A 20,869-nucleotide genomic window follows, 5' to 3' on the forward strand; every position below is an offset into this window, starting at 1 on the left:
GGATATCAGATTAAATGACCAGTGCACATATGTCTTGTGAGAGCCCCACATTGGTCCTGGGTGTGCACACTGTACTCATGGTACAGGGGAGACTGGGAGGCTCAGGCTGAGCAGTTACCTTGTCCTTGTCCTTTTCCACACAATTATTAAAGATTTAAGGCAAGATTCAACTCAAGTATGTCCCACTTCATTCTATTCTGCTTCAGTGACATAGTCCTGCAATTCAGCAATAATCAACCTCATTGACACAGATTATCCATCTCTTGTATTGACCCAAAAATGTAAATATCTCTACCTGGTAAAATCATTCAGCATACTTATAAATGTAACCTATTTTATTATGCAGGGTATGAATTAAATTATTTAATTCATATTTAATTCAAATAATTTAAAATAGTACAAAAATAAAGACTGAAAAATATCTTCTCACCCAACCTGCCCTGTGCCCAGTGTCCTCACCCACCATCAGAGCTAATCTCTATGTTGCTTTCTTATTTATATAGTCAGGACTTCTTTAAATGTAAACAAGAAGGCACCAACATTTGTATTTCTTCCTTTATAGAAAACTTTTACATATTGTTCAGTCTGTTCTCCATCATATATTTTTCACCTAAAATATAAATATGGGATATATATGACATTATCATATATATTTCCAGGAGCTCCTGAAAGCAAGTATTTGTGGCCATTTGTAGCCATTCAGTAAAGAATCATTGAATAAATAAGGTATGAGTGAATAATACTATATCATGAAAGGTTCTCAAATTAACCATATCTTGTAGCTCACAGGCAAAATTTCCATCAGTGGCAAAGCTTACTTCTATCTGTGGAGCTTCTCTCATGTTACGATTCTGAGATAATTTTGAAAATAATTAGCGTAATATCTTTTCTGTCCACATACTCCTTCTCTGTCTTGGTAACAGGAGCAGAGAATGCAGACATTATAGATAATGAAATGTAAGCTATTGTATCTCTTATCTGAAATGGCACAAAAGACGTCTAGGAAATCAGCAATGTATTACAACAGTCATTAAGATGTGGAAGTGTGGGTGTGATCCCTGATGGATTTAGTAAAAGAAACTGAGTAAAAAAATCCGAAATGTAGCTACATAGCTGGTGAGGAAGCTCAGTTACTGGGAGAAGGTGCTGTAAGGTTGGCAGGATGTTAACTATAGGAGTGCCCGGATGAGTCTTGGGAGTTGCTGCCCTTCTCAGGTAAGGATGAAGTCTAGCGTTGAAAACTATTTGGCATACATGATAGTCATGGATATTGTTTGTAAAACACTAACTAGCAGGTTTGCCACAATTAAATGCCTGGTCATGAATTAATCAAATCCGCAAATAATCTGAAAATGCACAGATAAATTCAGAACCAAGAAGCAGTGGGTCTAAAGCAATTCTTCTAATACCATTTTGCATATTGGCAAATAATTGAATGATCTGTCCATGACCTATCTTTGTGTGTTTTGAACAGGGTTTCAAGGAACCCAGGAAATATATTGCTGCACAAGGTAATTTCATAGTCTGATATTCTTTTGGAAAAACCACGTTATCACAGTTGCAAGGAGCTCCTTCTTAGTGGCCTGTCCTTGTTTACCTGCCCCCAGGCCCCAGGGATGAAACTGTGGATGACTTCTGGAGGATGATCTGGGAACAGAAGGCCACAGTTATTGTCATGGTTACTCGATGTGAAGAAGGAAACAGGGTAAGAGCCCAGAAGATTAAGGCAGAGTCTGCGATTAGGAAGAGGAAATGTTCAACTGCATTTTTAAAAGCCATAAAAATTGTACATATGTAAATGTTTGTCTATATGCATAAAATTTAAATGCTTCTGCTTAATTTCTTGCTTTTCATTTGAAATTCCTGGCTTTTTTGCAGTTTTGTTGCACTTGCAAGTTCTGTACATTTTGATGTGCTAGCTCCATAAGAACTTGCAAGAAGTTCAAACAAAACTGACCTTGGCCAGATGGGTGTTAACTCACGTAGTGGTAAGACATTAGGCGGCGTGACAACCTTTCTGCCTGAAAGTAACCACTAGAAAACCTTCCCATTCTCCTGACCCCTGAGCCTGTCCTCTTTAATATGCGCCTTAGCCACGGAAGGTCACCCAGCTGATACGTGGTTTGAAGGAAAGCCCTCCTGGACTAGTCGGCTTTCATCACTAGAATGAAATACCCAAGGCGGCAGAACTTTGTGAAGGAAAAGATGTATTTGGCTCCCAGTTTTAGAGGTTCACGCTCAAGACTGCATGGCCCCATTGGCACGTCCTCTGATGAGGGTGCTAGAAAGCAATGGTGGAGCATGTGCGGGGGAAGTGTCACAGGGCGAGCCAGGAAGTAGAGAACACAGCTGGGTCCAACTCAGGGCTTCCTAATGAAGCCTCTCCTGAGAACTGGCTTTCCAGAGCAAGCCCCCAGAACCTGAGGGCCTTCCACAGGGTCTACCTCCTAGCACCAGACCTGGGCTTTAGTTCTGCCCTCTTAGTTCCATGAACTTTCATGACTATGGTGATTAAACATCTGAATGAGTCATTGGTACATCATATTCAAATGATAACATTCCCACAGATGTTGATGGGAAACAATGCATTTCAATATCACAAGTTAAGGAGTATGTGTACTTGGAGAAGAACATACACATGTTTGGAGAATTTCAGATGAATACTCTTTGGAGTTTTTGCTTTCAGACATTTTTCAAGAAAATTTTGTATACGTGAAAAACTGGGATCACTAATGATGTTTTAAAATGCAGAACAAGTGTGCAGAATATTGGCCATCGATGGAAGAGGGCACCCGGGCTTTTGGAGATGTTATTGTGAAGATCAATGAGCACAAAAGATGTCCAGATTACATCATCCAGAAACTCAGCATCACAAATGTGAGTGTGTTTTAATAGACAGCATCCATTTTGAGACTGTTTTTATGATCATGCAATGATGGAATATTCTATGTGCGAGATCCACATCTTTCTCAGAAAACTTATTTAGGCCTTTAGGTTGAAGAAGTGGCCTAGAACAGTAACACAAGTTGAGAGGATCAATTTGCTCCAAGTCAAAAGTATTTATTGTTGTGACCCTGGAAGTATTCTTAAAGAAGAGGAGTAGGTTAAATGGGTTGAAAGAAAGGTTGATGGGGTCAATGAATCAACAAATTGTCCTTATTGTCGGTGAGTTCTTGCCATTAAGGAAAGAGTGTTTGTACAAGGGCACAATGGAGAGCACTTCAGGAAATCAAAGGTTCTGACTGTACAGTGGAGAGACACTGTGTGGGTCAGAAAGTAAAGAGGTCCACGTGGCCTTAGGCAATGGTCAAACATGGAGGTCATCATGCTTGTTATTTGATTCCATTTCTGTGAAAATTCCACAATATGGAAAGTAGACTAGTGGTTGCCTGGGGCTGAGGAGATCTGTCTGTCAGGAATGTGGAGTGGCAGCCAATGGGGTCAGGATTTCATTTTGTGGTGACGAAAATCTTCCATAAGTAGTGGCAGTGGTTGGATCACTGTGTGAATGTAATAAGAACAGGTTCAATGACTGAACATTTCGGTATGTGAAATATATCTTAAAATCACTGTGTAAAACATGCGGGTTTTTATGAGTGCTGAACATTTTCTTTGATTTGTTGAAGAGCTCTCAGGGATCTAAGTTACATTCCTCTACTGTTCAAATACATTTTCTGTAGGAAAAGCAGACTTCCTGAGTATTTCCCCTAGGGCGTTCTTAGGCTTTCATGATATTATTAACTGCTATGCCCACAGAGATCTGTGAAGCAGTCCTACCAATGGTTCATGGTGAAATACCAATCAGTAGATCGGGGTGAATACGTACAGGTCGATACCATTTGTTCCTTTCAGAAAATTGTAATCAGCATTTTTCCTATTTCTTACTTATTGATATTTTTGAAAATTTTTGTGTTTCCTCTGTTATCTAAACGTAGGTGGTTCTTCATACCTCGTCACCGAATTTCGATTTATGCATCTTCTGGTGGTTACCTTGAAATTGGGACAAAAAATGAGCTGTAATCTGGGGCTGACTTTCCTCAGTTTTCTCTCTACACTCTGAGTTGATGGTTCTGCTGTGTGCGGGACTAAGGACTACAGTACTAACTGAGTAATTAATCAGTGCTAACTGAGTAATTAATCAGACTTCTGCCCGTGACAAAGTCCTGCATGCTGGCCTCCAAGCAGAAATAGTTTAAACAGCTGTGAGGACGACCTTTATTCTCATTCACAGACTCCCTGCTCACCACGAGTAGCCCATTCCTTTTGGTGTGTGCTTATTGTTATTTTCTTGGCATGGCAGCATGGAAGTTTCTGTAAGCTGTGGCTACACTTGCCTTACTTACATTACTGGTCAGCTACTGCTTACAGAGTAGTGCATGCAGATCCTGCGTGATGTTTCAACCGCTGGCTGTTAATTGGAAAAGAAATGCAGTTCAAGCTGAAACAAGCACAGGAAGCCCGAGGGATGATGGACTCTGGAGCAGTCTAGTTTTGCATGAGTTTTTTATACCAGTCCTTTCGACCACTTATTAGTGTTATGTGATTTGCTTTCAAAAAAGAATTAGTAACCTCAAAGAACATTTTGTTTCTTGACTAGAAAAAAGAGAAAGCAACTGGGAGGGTGGTGACTCACATCCAGTTCACCAGCTGGCCCGACCACGGGGTGCCTGACGACCCCCACCTGCTCCTCAAACTGAGAAGGAGAGTGAACGCCTTCAGCAACTTCTTCAGCGGCCCCATTGTAGTGCACTGCAGGTAAAGACAGAGCTACACATGCGCCCGGCCCACACAGATCCCAAATCCCAACTCCGTAAGCCTGCGGCACTGAGAGACATCCTCTTTAGATTTTATTTTTGTTTGTTTTAAAGACAGAGATACACTCTGTAGGTAGAGACAGAGAGAGGTCTTCCATCCACTGGTTCACTCCCCAGATGGCTGCAATGCCTGGAGCTGCGCCCATCTGAAGCCAGGAGCCAGGATCTTCTGGGTCTCTCATGCGGGTGCAGGGGCCCAAGGACGTGGGCCATCCTCCACTGCTTACCCAGGCCATAGCAGAGAGCTGGTTTGGAAGAGGAGCAGCTGGGACTAGAATCGGTGCCCATATAGGATGCCGGCACTGCAGGCCAGGGCTTTAACCTGCCATGCCACAGCACCGGCCCCATGGCTATTGCTATTTTGGAAGACAATCTACAAGGAGAAACTCATTTTCTTGTCTCTATGTTCCCATTCATTTCCCTGCCTCCACTCATCATGCCTCTGCTTCTTTCGCTTGTTCCATCAGTGCTGGTGTGGGGCGCACTGGCACCTATATTGGGATTGACGCCATGCTGGAGGGCCTGGAAGCAGAGAACAAAGTGGATGTTTATGGTTATGTGGTCAAGCTGCGGCGGCAGAGATGTCTGATGGTCCAAGTGGAGGTATGCTCTAGCCTTTAGGGAAGATTTTCCCTCTTGTTTTTGGAATTCAGTTTTCCAGAGTAGTAGTAGTTATCAGAAAAGAAATTCAAGTTCTCCACATCTTCAAACAGTGGGTGAAAGTCGCCTTCTTTTAATTTCTTGAAAATCAAAGCATGTGGTAATCACCAGTGATAGACACATTTTGCATTATTGCCTAAAACACTGTGGAAGAAAGGAAGATCATAAATACATTTTAAAAAATATAATAAAATATAACCTACATAAATAAGATTGAAAAAAAATAAAAACACTGAAAATAGATTTGGTAGCAACTCGGAGTATTAAAGCTGAGGAGACCAAATAATATCGTGTTGACAAGCCTGGCTTTTGGAACTAGACTTCCATGGCTCAAATTTTGTCTCTGATTCTTCTTCTTCTTTTTAATAATAAACAAGTTTTATTTTCATTTTCCACATTTTTTAAAAAAGGTTTATTTATATACTTGAAAGAGTTACAGAGGTTACAGAAAGAGAGAGAGAGAGGGGGAGGGAGGGAGGGAAGGAGGAGGGGCCTACTTTTGGACTAGAGAAAGAATCTTCCATCTGTTAGTTCACTCCCCATATGGCCACAATGGCCAGGCCTGGACAAGGTCAAAGCCAGGAGACAAGAGCTTCTTCTAGGTCTCCCATATAGGTTGCAGGGGCTCAAACACTTGGGCCATCTGTTGCTGCTTTCTCCAGGCTATTAGCAGGGAGCTGTCTTGGATTTGAAGCAACCAGGACTAGAACTGGCTCCCATATGGGATGCTGGCCTCGCAAGCAGTGGCTTCACCCACTATACCACAACACAGGCCCCCGGATTCTTCTTATAATGCACCTTGGGTCAAGCTTTTAGTCCTTCTGTGCCTCAATTAAGTTATCCATAAAATAGAAATAATAACAGTACTTACTTCAGAGACTTGAAGAAAGACAATAAAAGTAGAACATGTAAGTCCTTAGCATGTGTCAGGTCTTCAAGGGCTATAAGAGATTATTATTATTGAAAATACCTATACTTAATACAGTAATATCACATGGATATACTCAGTGGAAACATTTGAAAACATGCACAGTCAGAAACATGAACAAAAATGTGTGCTGCATTCAGCATTCTTAGAATAGCAAAAAAAATGGAAAACATTCAAGAGAGATATCAGTAGAGGAATGGGCAGACAGAGTGCACACATGTAGACTCTGCTACACAGCTGCAGTGAAAAGGAAGAATTTATGTGGAAACGATGAGTGAAGAAAGCCATGAAAATAAATACAGGGCACAGTAAATGTATTTTTCAAGAAAACACACAGATACATATAGTGTTTATGGCTACATTGATATGAGTGTAGAAGTAGAAAAAGTCAGTTGTTAACCACAAAAGAAGAAACCTTTTTTTTTTGTAGGAAAATGAGTAAACACATAGAATTAAACTCAGGGAACTGCAGGAACTGAGGTGCTTATCAGAAATATGTCATTTCCTCAAAAATGCTGTGCTCAAGTCTGATGAAAGTTAGAAATTGCTAAATTTGGATTTGGTGTATTAGATTTTATTACAAAATAATTTTATCCATTTAAAAATGCTAAAAAAAATGGAATACATTTGACTTGATATACTATAAAATTTATTTTAATTTTATATATTAATAATTTGAATTACTAATTCAATAATATTCACTGAAAGAAGTAGCATGTAATGTATTTTTTAAAATTTTTTGTCTCTTTTTCTCAGATAAAATAAACAAATATGTAAAATAACTTTTAGGGATGTCATTAAAAACTAAGCCGTACATAGTACATAGTTATGTATTTGGCAAGCTATTTTTTCCTGGTAAAATAGTTTGAAATGGAATTTCCTCATATTTCAGGGAAATACGAGGGCCAACTTCCAGAATATTTAAATGCAATAGATTTCAATTTTCCTTTGCCATATATTGTCCTAGTAGGAGCATGAGCAAAATTATGCTAACATACAGTAAAGTTACCAGTGAATTCTCTGCATGTTTTCTTTGAAATTGTAGGCACAGTATATCCTGATCCACCAGGCTTTAGTGGAATACAATCAGTTTGGAGAAACAGAAGTGAGCTTGTCTGAATTACACTCATATCTACAGAACATGAAGAAAAGAGATCCGCCCAGTGAGCCCTCTCCCCTGGAGGCTGAATTCCAGGTAAGAGTGGGAATAACACTAATGAAAATTACAGGGACTTGTATGGCACGCTGTCTGCTTCCAGTACTTGCTATGCACTCGACGCAGTTCTTGCATTTGGTCCTCACCCTAAGAAATTGAGTGCAGATGAGGAAACCAACACAGAGAATTTAAGAGAAATGAGTTCTCACAAGCATTAAGTAGGAAACTTGTTCAACCCAGAAGTCTGAATCTACCACTAACGCTTTTCACCATTCTACCACTAACACTTTGAATCATTCCTCATTAAGCTGATATAAAATAAAGTGTCAAAATAATAGCACAGAGCCTCAAAATTGGTCTGCCAAAGACCCAGTTGCATCTCACTTTTAAAAAGTGCACCTGGTTTTGGTTTGTAAAGGAAATAATTAGAGGAGCTGATGATTGCTTAGGAAGTTGAACTGGCTGGAGCTGGTAGACTGAAATTCAAGGGTAAGTGTGTGTGTCCTAACCTATTTCTCAGGCATTTATTCTGCTGGCTAACCTAGGGTGTAGCTCCCTGTTTTCAGAGGGTTGGCATAGTTATCCTCAAATGGTTCAGCTGTCAGAAAACATTTTGTAAATTTTCTCTTCCATCTATAATGTCTAGTTTATTGAGTCTTTCTGTACACCACTGAACTGCTCAATTCAGAGAGTTTTCAACAAGGTCAGGAATGTGCTTTTAATCAGCTACAGAATGATTCAATGTTCAGATCAAAGTAGGACTAAGGTAGGGGGTGGAGGGGAGCATGCAGTAATCACCAAAGACTGCACCCCCCAGAAGACCTGTACTGACAAAGGCATGGGCACTCTCAAACAGAGGGCATTTTATTGCTGATAAATTAATCATAGTCATTGCACTAGCCCCACTAAACCACATATATACACATGCTGTTCAGAGGTGCTTTCGTTTTTAAGTTAAGCTTTCTTAAGTATAGTCACTAAAAGAAAGATTGTTTTCTGTCTTCACTGAATATGACTGAGTTTTTCCCTTGTGCCAAGTACATTTGTAGGCATAAGAGTGAGTTGTTTGTAAGTGGACATGTGGAGAAGGCCTGGAGGGGTGTGATCCAGGGTGTAGGTACTTAGAACCCTGCCTAATGGAAGCAGTGAGATGGTTCTAAGCAACAGGGAGATGGCAGATGGGCGTAGAGATGCAGGTTAGTTAATAGATTTGGTGATGGGAAGTTGAGGCAGTTCTTGCCTGACTAACCCTCATTTTGCAAGATATCACGAGGCAAGATCATCAGGTCAGAGCTGCAGATACACCAGTGGTAGGGCAGAGAAAAGTTTAGTGCTTGAAGAAAGGAAAGGGTGCGAAATGATTATCTTCAAGTAGGAAAGCAGTCTCCCACGCAAAGGTAGTGAGGTTGTCAGGAATGACTATTGACCGCATGAAATTTATGGCCATGAATACAACGAATAGTCGCTCAGGCCCTTGTGTTACTTTTCCTGTAACATTGTGCTTTCTGTATTTCTCCAGGGAGTGGGGTTAAACTCATCTGGATTTTGAAAGGGAACTATCTGAAAGTCAGATACAATGGGGTTGAAGGTGTTTACCAATGATTATAGCAGTGGATAAGGAACAGTGAGTTGGTCACATGAAGGGTATGATGGATGTGTTGCAGACTTTGACAGAACTGCAGATTGCAAGGCTAACAGTACTCGAATGAAGGAGAAGGGTGAGTTGAGGCCTTTTCAATGACAGCAATGGTTGGAATAAGGACTTCAGGGTTGATGCAGTTTTGAGTAAGACTGACAGAAAGAGATTGATGAAGGTATAAGGTTGCAGAGGGGAGGAGAGCTCATAGGAGGTGAAGCCTGTAAGAGCGACTGGAGTGTGAGGTAGGGCGTGTTGGTCATTGTCGAAGAAACCGAGAATGATTGGAAGAACACACAACTTGCCAAGTCTACACTAAACGAGGTGAAGTGATGCCAAGCAGGACCTGGCACTTCAAGTGAAGGGCTGTGCAGAGAAAGTGGAGCAGTGCGAGAGGAGGGAAATCAGAGTTGTTGGGATTCTGAAGGAAAAATGAGCAGACGTGGTCTGCAAGTAGAAACAAGAAGCAAAAGAACACATATTTTTCCTACATGCTTTGGGGTAAATGGAGCATGCAGTAGGATATCAGGGTTTTCTGAAAAGAGCTACGGTGTTGGTGGTATCGTCAGGCGACACCCAGGTTTCATGTAGTGCAAAGAAAGAAAAGGAAGGGAGTGCTGGGAGATGGTGGTTAGGATTTCCTAATGCCAGAGCCGTGGCACCAGCAATGGCATTGATTGATGGGGTGTTAGAGATCGGGTGTGCTTGAGGATGCAGATAACTGTATAGGAGTGAGAATCTGGGGACATGGATGCTCGGAGGGGCTTGGCCTGGCAACTGAAATAAGCAAGGGGTGAAGAGGAAAAACTCTTTTTGTCTTAGAGAAAGAAGGGCCGTTAGTTTCACTTGTAATCCTGGCGGTTGGCAGGAGGCTGAAGTGACTTGGTGGCCATTCTCGGGAGAGTTTCAGGTGTGATGTTTCATGGCATCTGGCCTTGCGTGCAGTTGGTGGAGGTGTTGCAGTGGCCTGGCATTGACTCAGTGCTGCTGTTTTCATCCATTCATTGAATTGCAGTCTTACGTGGGGTTGGAAACAGGGTGCCCTATTTGGTTAGAAAAAGGGCACCATATTAAACACATACACATGCACACATATGTACATTTATATGTATGTGCGTATGTGTGTGTGAATTGCCCATGAGAAGCTTTCTCCTTTTAGATTATTCATAATAATGAATATTATTATTATAAACTATTAAGTATTATGCACTTGATGAATACCTCTTTGAGAACTACTGGGAAGAGAGGCCTGTAGACATAGATGCCTTCCAGGAGAAATGGATCATGGAGAAGAAACACATGTCCAGCTACCAAGAGTTAAAGGACAGGTTGGACTTTCCAAGAATTTAGGAAAAGTTGGTTTGGCTGACACGGGGAGGGTCCTGGTTAGAGGGGCCTCACTGAAGGGGACAAGGCTGGAGAGAGTCAGGGGCAGATCCCAAAGGACTTTTATGCTGTACTGAGGTTTGCTGTTTGCTCACAATGATGGGAAGCCGCAGAGGGGCCTAGGAACAACATCTCCTACTTGTGCTTTAGAAGGACTGCATCAGGCGTGATAGAGAACAGAGGCCGGCTGAGAAACGTGGATGTTTTTCAAGTGAGAAGTGAAGGTGGACCAGACCAAATAGGCAGAGTAAAGTCGAAAGCTGTGAGCATAACCAATAGAAATGATTGATCTTGCTGGCTGATGAGCTACTGGAAATGAGAAGCACGCGATCTGGAGAGTGTAAACATATGGCATATTAACTCTCCAAGCATTCACAAACTCTCTGTGAATGCAGTGTCTACACAGTTATTTCTGGCCATAATTTACACAGTAATTTACTCTCACTTTTGCAATATGGATAATAATAAACACTGGTACAGCACTTTGAACATGTACAGGAACTATACTGCTTTGCTGTCAAACAGCTCTTACAGAGGAAACATATTCTGTATATAATGTATGATTTTATTTGAAACTCACCGTGTCAAAACTATTAAATTCCTGAGCACTTAAAAGGGAAAATTCAGAGGTAAACTTAAAAACGGTGAATACGGCCAGCAGTGTATGAAATTTTTGCAAACATTGATGAAATGCTTTTCTTTAGGGATCATCTTAACACACAGTAATATGTCAATGTTTAGATTTTAAAGGAATTTTCCATCCTTTTTTTTCTTTATCTCAGAGACTCCCTTCATATAGGAGCTGGAGGACACAGCGCATTGGAAATCAAGAACAAAATAAAAATAAAAACAGGAATTCAAGCGTCATCCCATGTATGTAGCCTGTGACATTCTCTGTTAGATAAAGTCAAGGTTTCTTTCTAGATTTGTTTATTGTGAGACATGAATGCACAGAGATGATCTTGAAACAACCTATGGTTAACAACAGGGGAGTTGAAAGGCTGTTTGAACTTCAGTTACGGTGGTGAGTATTTGGCCTAGCAGTTAAGATGGCCACATCCTATATGTGCTATATACTAGATACTCTGCTCCAGATTCCAGCTTCCTGCCCAGGAGGCAAGAGGTGATGGCTGAAGTGTTGGGTTCCTGCCACCCATGTTGGGGGCCTGATCTATCCAATGCGGGCATTTAGTGAGTGAGCCAGCAGATGAGAACTACCTCTGCTGTCTCTCTCTGGCCTCTTAAATACATCATTAATTAATTAATTAAAATTAGTTATAGCAAGTGCTTTGAACTCCAAACACTTTCAATGGACTTTGGAGCATCCTGTACTTAGTGTTTTCCTCCTTTCAAATGTTTCAAAAATGCGTTGTCACAAAGATATAAGAGTGGGAATAAGAAAGGGAGGAGATGTACAGTTTGGGACATGCTCAATTGACCTTGCCCCAAACAGTAGAGTTAGAAACATGCCAGGGGATTCCAATTCAGTCCCATCAAGGTGGCATGTACCAATGCCATCTCACTAGTCCAAGCGATCAATTTCAGTTCATAATTGATCATAATGATAGGATTAAGAGTCAAAGGGATCACATAAACAAGACTAGTGTCGGCCGGCGCCATGCATCACTTGGCTAATTCTCTGCCTGCGGTCCTGGCACCCCGGGTTCTAGTCCCGGTTGGGGCACCAGATTCTGTCCTGGTTGCTCCTCTTCCAGTCCAGCTCTCTGCTGTGGCCCGAGAAGGCAGTGGAGGACAACCCAAGTGCTTGGGCCCTGCACCCGCATGGGAGACCAGGGAAAAGCACCTGGCTCCTGGCTTCAGATCGGCGCAGTGCTGCGCACCGGCTGTACCAGCCATTTGGGGGGTGAACCAAGGGAAGAAGACATTTCTCTCTGTCTCGCTCTCTCTCTGTGTGTCTAACTCTGTCTGTCAAAATAAATAAATAAATAAAGACTAGTGTCTGCTAATACTAACTGATAGAATTAAAAAGGAGAGAACAATCCAACATGGGAAGTGGGATACACAGCAGACTCATAGAATAGCAGGTGTCCTAAACAACACTCTGGCCTCAGAATCAGCCCTTAAGGCATTTGGATCTGGCTAAAAAGCCCATGAGAGTATTTCAGGCATGGAAAGCCAAGACACTCTGGCAAAAAAAACAAACAAACAACAACAACAAAAAAAAACAAACTATGACCTAAATGAAAGATCTCTGTGAGTGAGATCCCAGCAGAAAGAACAGGCCATCAAAGAAGGAGGTGCCTTTCTCTGAAGGGAGGAGAAAACTTCCACTTTGACCATGACCTTGTCTAAATAAGATCAGAGATGGCAAACTCAAAAGGCTTCCATAGCCTTGGTAGCTCATGACAAGAGCCTCGGGTGATTACTGACGTCATAAATAAGAGTGTCAATTGTTAAATCAATGACAGGAGTCACTGTGCACTTACTCCCCATGTAGGATCTCCGTCCTTAATGTCCTTAATGTGTTGTACTATGTGAATTAACAGTATAACTAGTACTCAAACAGTACTTTACACTTTGTGTTTCTGTGTGAGTGCAAACTGTTGAAACCTTTACTTAGTATATACTAAATTGAACTTCTGTATATAAAGATAATTGAAAATGAATCTTGATGTGAATGGAATGGGAGAGGGAGTGGGAGATGGGATGGTTGCAGGTAGGAGGGAGGTTATGGGGGGGGAAAGCCACTATAATCCAAAAGTTGTGCTTCGGAAATTTATATTCAACAAATAAATGTTAAAAAATTTTAAAAAGTTATACAAAGATAGAACTATGGTTCAATTAACAGTTTTTTATTTACAAATCTTAATACTGTCTTTAGGTTAAAAAAAAAAAAAAAAAAAAGATGGCCAGCACCGCGGCTCACTAGGCTAATCCTCCCGCCTTGCGGCGCTGGCACACTGGGTTCTAGTCCCGGTTGGGGCGCCGGATTCTGTCCCGGTTGCTCCTCTTCCAGTCCAGCTCTCTGCTGTGGCCAGGGAGCACAGTGGAGGATGGCCCAGGTGCTTGGGCCCTGCACCCCATGGGAGACCAGGATAAGTACCTGGCTCCTGGCTCCAGATCAGCGCGGTGCGCGGGCCGCAGCGCGCCGGCTGCGGCGGCCATTGGAAGACCTTTCTCTCTGTCTCTCTCTCTCACTATCCACTCTGCCTGTCAAAAAAAAAAAAAAAAAAAAAAAAGATGAAACCTCTGAAGAGGGAGGAAAAAGACCAAGTCCCCGTTTACCAGTTCTCTCTCATCTTTAGTTCAGTTCAGATATTTACTTCAGGGTGATTGCCAAATAACAATCACTACATCCACTTGCCTCTTTATGCTTTCTCTGCGTTCTTTATCTGGGAGACTGAAAGTAAATATAAAGTACTCTATACATGGAAACTGTCAATCATCAACTTTAACAAATCAAAATATGTAGAGTCTTCAAAACTTGGACTGTACTATTTAAGAATATTGATAGGATCCCATCTGGTACACATGTGATTTTATTCAGTTGCATTCACTAAGATTAGCATGGATAAAATATAAACCCTAATAATAAACTAGACAAGCAAATAAATCAGGATGTGGTTGACCTAGTTACTTTCTCCCGAAGTCCTTATAATATGGAATTAATGGTGATATAGTTGATCAGATACTTTGAACCATTATTATAAAGAAATTGAGAAACCATGAAGGAACTAAGAAAGTGAGAAACTATGCACTAAATAACTTTCTGAACTAAATAATGATTAATCTGAGATACCCACTTAACTGAGAATATTAACAATAGATATGACTGAGAAGCAAAAAAATCTAAAATATCTTTTAAAAATTCTACCAAGCAAAATGATGATATTCTGTGGAAGACTGAAATATGTGTATCTGGGATTAAACAATGATGGGGAGTCTTCTACTACCTGTCTGTTGTTTTAAAGGACAGCTAAGTCTCATGTTTTTCCTGGGCCATTTTGAGGCATTACTTTTCCTAGAGTTGCTTTTTATAATCTGTGACCCAGTGAGTACTGAATGAGGGGTAGGCCCACATTCCACTTAGATCAATAAAGTCACTTCATGCAGTCTGTCCCTTCTGAATTACGTTTTAGTTTCCACCTAACAATCCAGCAGAAATTCAGGTTTTTGAGAGGAAGACTTACTACTAATCTATCTTCTGTAGATGACTTTAACAGAGTGGCACTTAGACATGAACTGGAAATGAGCAAAGAGAGTGAGCACGATTCGGATGAATCATCCGAGGAGGAGAGTGACTCAGAGGAAACTAGCAAATACATCAATGCCTCGTTCATAATGGTAGGTGCTCGAATTCCCAAGCCCTGCATCGAACCCTTTTACAATCACATCTGTGTTATGAGGGCCATTCATTAAGTGAATTTATATAAGAAAAATGAGCCTGATCCTGAGTACATTTTGCCTGACACAAAAGTTTCCATTTTTAATATTGTATTTTAACTTACAGAAAGATTTAAAGTATAAAATCCTATACAATTGATTCAAAATCAAAATTTTTGGTGATTGTATGAAATGACAAATTGACTGTCACTAAATTAATTTAAAAAATTTAAACAGATGTCAGTATTTGAAAATGTTTATACTTAATTAACTATACAAACTGTAGACAAATCCAAATTTTAAAATTTATATAGTCAAAAACTTTTCATTCAGGTTAATTTTATTATTACCTAGATTATACATGTCTGTGTTACATATTGTTTTTATAGAAACTGAGAATTCAAACAAGGAAACTTAAGTCATTTCGTAAATACTTACTGTATATATCCTGCACTGGATTGTTTGCTCTCAAACTTTCCCAAAACCCACATTCATAGAATACTAGTTTAATTACAAGCTGTCCTACACATGGATAGATACCAATTAAAGTAAAGGCATGATGAAGATAATTTGAAATGCATACGTAATTACAGTTTACCATCACATTAACCTTTATAGAGGTGAAAAACTTGTCTTTTTGGCAAGGAAACTTGTTCATTTAGCAAGATACTATGTCTTCATCTTGATTTCATATTATTAACTAGAATCATCCTTACTTGAATATGCATTTTAGACGTAGATATCGAATTGTTTCCTGGACCTAAAATCTTAGTATTTTTATGTAACAATGTTGATATCAAACTGACTGGATTCCGGATGATGATTGTAAAGCCCCAGTGCCCTCTCCTCAGTTAGCATTAATAACAAAGTCCTGCCACCCCCACCCGTGTTTATTGTTAAGAGTTACTGGAAGCCGGAAGTGATGATTGCTGCTCAGGGGCCACTCAAGGAGACTGTGGGAGACTTCTGGCAGATGATATTCCAGAGAAAAGTCAGCGTCATCGTCATGCTGACGGAGCTGAAGCATGGAGACCAGGTTTGCCTGTTGCAGAATATATAAAAAAATATCTTTCTGTTGTGAAATCCCATTCTTCATTCTTGGTTGCTGTCTTGATTGCTGCACCCACACCCTTTCGACCCCTCCGCTGCGCACTTGAGCGCGTTCACCTGTCTTGCACTGAAGGGTGGGTCTGGGCCTGAACGCTGACTCTTCCTGTTTTGCCCTCTTGGACTTGCGTGCTGCTCACAGCCATTCCAGAGCCACAGACACCCACCACCTGCATGTTCACTGTGTCTTCTTCAAGATCAAAGCCAAACACCTTGTGAGACCTCTTGAACCCTGCATCACCAGGCCCTCACATACCTTTCCACTTTCCCTAAAATACGCTCCACTTCGGCAAGGAGATCTCCTGAGTGAATCTCCCACCATCCGCATGCTCGTCCCTGGGCTTAGTTGGTTGATGCCCCATTTACCCAGCTGTGCCTTTTCTCCACACTTGGAAGCTATTCTTCTAAGAAGAAGGAAGTCCTGAAAAATATATCTATATCCTTCCTTCTTTTTTCCCATGTAAGACTTTTTGCTGTAAAATTCTATAGTTGGAGGCAAAACTAACCTATAATTTGATTTCTTACTTAATGCCTGTGCGTGTGCCAGAGCCTTTCCTCAATGCCTTGAGTTATTAAATATTAACATTAAATCATTAAAATATTAAAATATCCCTGGTGGTAGATCTTATTAGTTTTAGTATCGATCCCATTATCTGACATGTTTTAAAGCTTATTCAGTGAATACTCTCATAAGCGTGCAGTAAGATTTATGGTTAGCTTTGCTCCTTTCCCTTTCCCTTTCTCTCTTTCTCTCTCTCCATGGCACCCAGCCTTGGTACATAGAAAGTTGGTTTTACTAATGTTTTTTTTTTCTTTTCTTAAAAAAGGAATATATGTTCAGATTTTCAGAATGGAGTACCAACATGCTTTTCCTCCATTTAAACTGTGAAAGCTTGGGGCTGTGGCACAGCAGGTTAAGCCACTGTCTAGAGCACTGGCATCCCATATAGGCTCCTCTTCCAATCCAACTCCCTGCTGATGTGCCTGGGAAAGCAGTGGAGGATGGCCTAAGTCCTTGAGCCCCTGCTCCCACACAGTGGGAGTCCTGGATGAAGCTCCTTGTGCCCTGCTTTAGACTGGCCCAGCCCTAGCCATTGTGGCCATTCAGGGAGTAAGCCAGCACTCCTTCCTTCCTTCCTTCCTTCCTTCCTTCCTTCCTTCCTTCCTTCCTTCCTTCCTTCCTCTCTCTTCTTCTTCTTCTTCTTCTTCTCCTTCTCCTTCTCCTTCTCATTCTCCTTCTCCTTCTCCTCTTCCTCCTCCTCCTCCTCCTCCTCCTCCTCCTCCTTCTTCTTCTTCTTCTTCTTCTTCTTCTCTCTCTCTCTCTCTCTCTCTCTCTCTCTCTCTCATTCTTTCAGATAAATAAATAAATCTTTAAGAAAAATTGTGGAAGCCAGGAAATAGCTTAGGGATGGTTATGATTGTGGGGCTATAGTCAATGGAGACTAGTTTGCAGGACACAGAACACGTTTGCCATTCCCCTGCCCTTTGCTAAGATATTCAGTCCATTTGCACAGAGCTGCACAGGCACTGATCATCAAGATATAGACAGGACTTTCTGTAGGTGCAGCTTTCTTCCCCAGGGATATGGAGGGACAGTGGGACCTGAGTCACTGTGGCGCTATCGGGGACAGACTCCTTCCACTACAATCTGTAGACTGTGAAGACATGATGGCCTGGGTTTGGGAGGGAGGAACAAATTTGAAAGATCTGCATGTAGGCAGGCAGGGCTGTTTCTTTATGTCCTGCCTCATGACTTCTCCTAGGCTCCCTTTACTTTCAGAAGGAAACACAGATACTTGGTAAATGAGCCTCCAACATATTTAAAACAGATTTGGGGTTTTTATGGACAGGTTTCAATTTTAGGACACAATCATTTTCATTTAATAGAAGAGAGGAAGGTGCACTCTCTCTCTCTCTCTCTCACACACACACACACACACACACACGATTGCTTCTTTGAGTACTTTAAAAAATGGACAGAACACGGGTGTAAAAGTTGTTGAACCTCCTTCTTTGTTATCCAGGAAATCTGTGCTCAGTACTGGGGTGAAGGGAAACAAACATACGGAGATATAGAAGTTAGCGTGAAAGACACAAGCAAATCTTCAGCTTACACCCTCCGTGTATTTGAGCTGAGACATTCCAAGGTATGTAAACCATTTGAGAATCATATATCTTTGATGTAAGTGATCCGGTAGAAACACTAACATAAACTACCCTCTGCCAGCAGAGCCACCATCTTTATGAAGTTTCAGAATAAATTTTTAAGTTTTTTAAAATAATAGTCATCATGAAGCAAATGTGCCTGTGCAATTACAAAATGGGTTGAGCTTCACTCAACGCTGTCCCCTCTTCTGCTTTTAGAGGAAAGAGCCTCGCACCTTGTACCAGTACCAATACACTAACTGGAGTGCGGAACAGCTTCCTGCAGAACCCAAAGAGTTCATCTCCATGATTCAGAGCCTCAAACAAAAACTTCCCAGGAAAAATTCCACTGAAGGGAACAAATACCATAGGAATGTGCCTCTCCTCATTCACTGCAGGTGGGTGGGATTCGCAAAGATATGTTCTAAAAATCATCACAATGGCTTGACTTCTTGCTCCACATTTTCTCCTGGATTCTGCTTATCCCAGCCTATAAAGCAGATAATTACAGGGGAATCATCTTACGGAATCAGTCATTGTCTCAGTTCCCATAGCACAACTATTATGAAATACAATAGAAATGACTACAGGAGAGTGCATGAATTTTTTGCTGGTGCCATATTGTCTTTGACTCCCGATATCTAGCAATGAACCTGGAATGTCACTTGTGCTATATGAATTATCGGTTGGAAGGATGTGTGAGCACTCATGTGGTTGGATATTACATTAAATATATGCTTATATGTGTTTAACCACTGTATTAGGTTTCACAGAATCCAGAGGACTGAAAGCTTTGCCTTCAATAAAAATAAGTTAAATATTCAATAAAATACCGATGCTTAACAAATTGGATTTAAAGCCCATCATTTGATTTTCTAAACTGACCCAAAATGCAAACATTGTAAAAACATAAAAAAATATGTTACTTATAGCTTTTGTAATGGAATCCCTTAAACCTCATCTGGTATAGATGCCTACATATCCACCTTAAGGAAGAGTGAAAGAAAGATGGTGATATTAAAAGTTTGCATGGAGAAGAACACTAAAGAAAATGAAAAATAATAGTAAAGTAAAATGAAAATATAAATCTGATGAAATGTTTTTAGAAGAATTTTTGAAAAAGTCCTGTTATTGTTTGTATTATATAAATATTATAATTCAGTCATTAGACATATTACTTCTTGCATTTGTTTGGATTTCCAAAGGTGAAACTGATGTGGAAAGAAAGCTGAATAATGGAATTTAGGCTCTCAATCTTATGTTTCATAGGATATGGTTGAATACCTGCTGGCTGTTCCCTGCTTATACACAATGAAGCATGCTGCAGATGACATATTATTTAAATTAAAGCTTTATTGTGTTTTACACTTTAGTTTAGTAAGTCATTGCTTGTCCTTGTTTTAATGAATAGATCTGTTGGGTATCACTTTTCTCCTGATGTGGAAGAGAAACATTTTTAAAAGTGGTTAAGAGGCATAGACAAATGAATTAGAAGAAGCCTGCCATCTAGTAATTTACAAACATAAAGTCTAATACTTCTGGTCCCATCAGTAACTAGCTATTCCTCTATCCTCGCTAAATCTTAGTTCTCTAATCTATCAAATTGGCGGTACGATATTGAGCCTAACTATTTCAGATGTCAATAAGAGTGCACTAAAATCCATAAAGCACTAAATAGAAGAGTTGCAAAGTATTTTCCAAGCTACAGGATTGTCACAGTCTTGGATTGAAAAGGTGTTGCCCCAAGACAGCATTTAACAGCTATAACTCAGAGACTGGAATAAAATAATTAGAATAACCTTGACATAAATATGCATTCATCCCCTGTCTTTTACTTGCTGTTCTAATATTACTCTATTAAAAGTAGAATTGCTTTTTTTCTCTTTTGCTTTTCCTTCTTATAGAGATGGATCTCAACAAACAGGAATATTTTGTGCTTTGTTGAATCTCATGGAAAGTGCAGAAACAGAAGAGGTAGTAGATGTTTTCCAAGTAGTGAAATCTCTGCGCAAGGCTAGGTCAGGAATGGTTTCCACATATGTGAGTATACCTTGCCTTTTCTTTTTAACATGCGTAGTATCTTTAATTTGAGGGTCTTCTCCTCTCCATCCCCTTCCCCACCCCTCCCTCTCCTCTCCTTCTCTTTTTGGTTCTTCTTTTCTCCCTTCTATTTTACATAATAATTCACATTGGATTATTTTCACTATAAGGGACCAACTTGAATTTTGCCAGCAATTTGATGTTACAATTCATGAAGAATGTTTCCTTAAATCCTGATGGATTTGCCTTAATTTCTCCACGTTTAATCCTGTGTAAATTTGTGTCACTGCTTAACAAATGACCTCCAAAATGTGGCGGCTTAAACAAGTGACATTACTTCCTGGGTCAGTAGTTTGTTGTTCTGCTGGGTTGCTGACCTGACTCCTTGGGCTTAGCCAATCAAGACAGACTGTCTCAATCAGCTGCGTCCAGGGAGTGGACCGCTGTTGTCTGCTGGTCTGACTCCAGTGCCACGCAGGCTGGCAGTTGGATGCGGTAACAAGGTGAGTGGACCACGTGTCCCTCTTCATCCAGAAGATGAGCCCACATAAAAGTAACAGTGTTCCAAGGAGGAGCTCGGACCCGCCCTTGTCTCTTGAGACTCAGGCTTGGCGATGAGACAGCGTGTCTTCTTCTACCTTTTATTAAACCCA

The 20,869-nt window shown here is 40.7% G+C and overlaps 1 protein-coding gene across 11 annotated transcripts in view; it reads left to right on the forward strand.

Moving 5' to 3' along the window:
* Positions 1-20,869, forward strand: part of PTPRC (protein tyrosine phosphatase receptor type C) — a 113,897-nt gene that overhangs the window by 90,386 nt on the left and 2,642 nt on the right. For all 11 annotated transcript variants that reach the window (XM_008268698.4, XM_008268693.4, XM_008268695.4 and 8 more), the window contains 12 exons: positions 1,475-1,511; positions 1,608-1,705; positions 2,752-2,877; positions 4,598-4,755; positions 5,282-5,417; positions 7,448-7,597; positions 11,363-11,453; positions 14,752-14,885; positions 15,826-15,960; positions 18,056-18,178; positions 18,396-18,574; positions 20,081-20,216. In XM_008268698.4, coding sequence (XP_008266920.3) covers positions 1,475-1,511; positions 1,608-1,705; positions 2,752-2,877; positions 4,598-4,755; positions 5,282-5,417; positions 7,448-7,597; positions 11,363-11,453; positions 14,752-14,885; positions 15,826-15,960; positions 18,056-18,178; positions 18,396-18,574; positions 20,081-20,216 — 1,503 coding nt within the window. The remainder of the gene's footprint in view (positions 1-1,474; positions 1,512-1,607; positions 1,706-2,751; positions 2,878-4,597; positions 4,756-5,281; positions 5,418-7,447; positions 7,598-11,362; positions 11,454-14,751; positions 14,886-15,825; positions 15,961-18,055; positions 18,179-18,395; positions 18,575-20,080; positions 20,217-20,869) is intronic.

Source organism: Oryctolagus cuniculus, chromosome 13 (assembly GCF_964237555.1).
Source record: "Oryctolagus cuniculus chromosome 13, mOryCun1.1, whole genome shotgun sequence".
NCBI lineage: Eukaryota > Metazoa > Chordata > Mammalia > Lagomorpha > Leporidae > Oryctolagus > Oryctolagus cuniculus.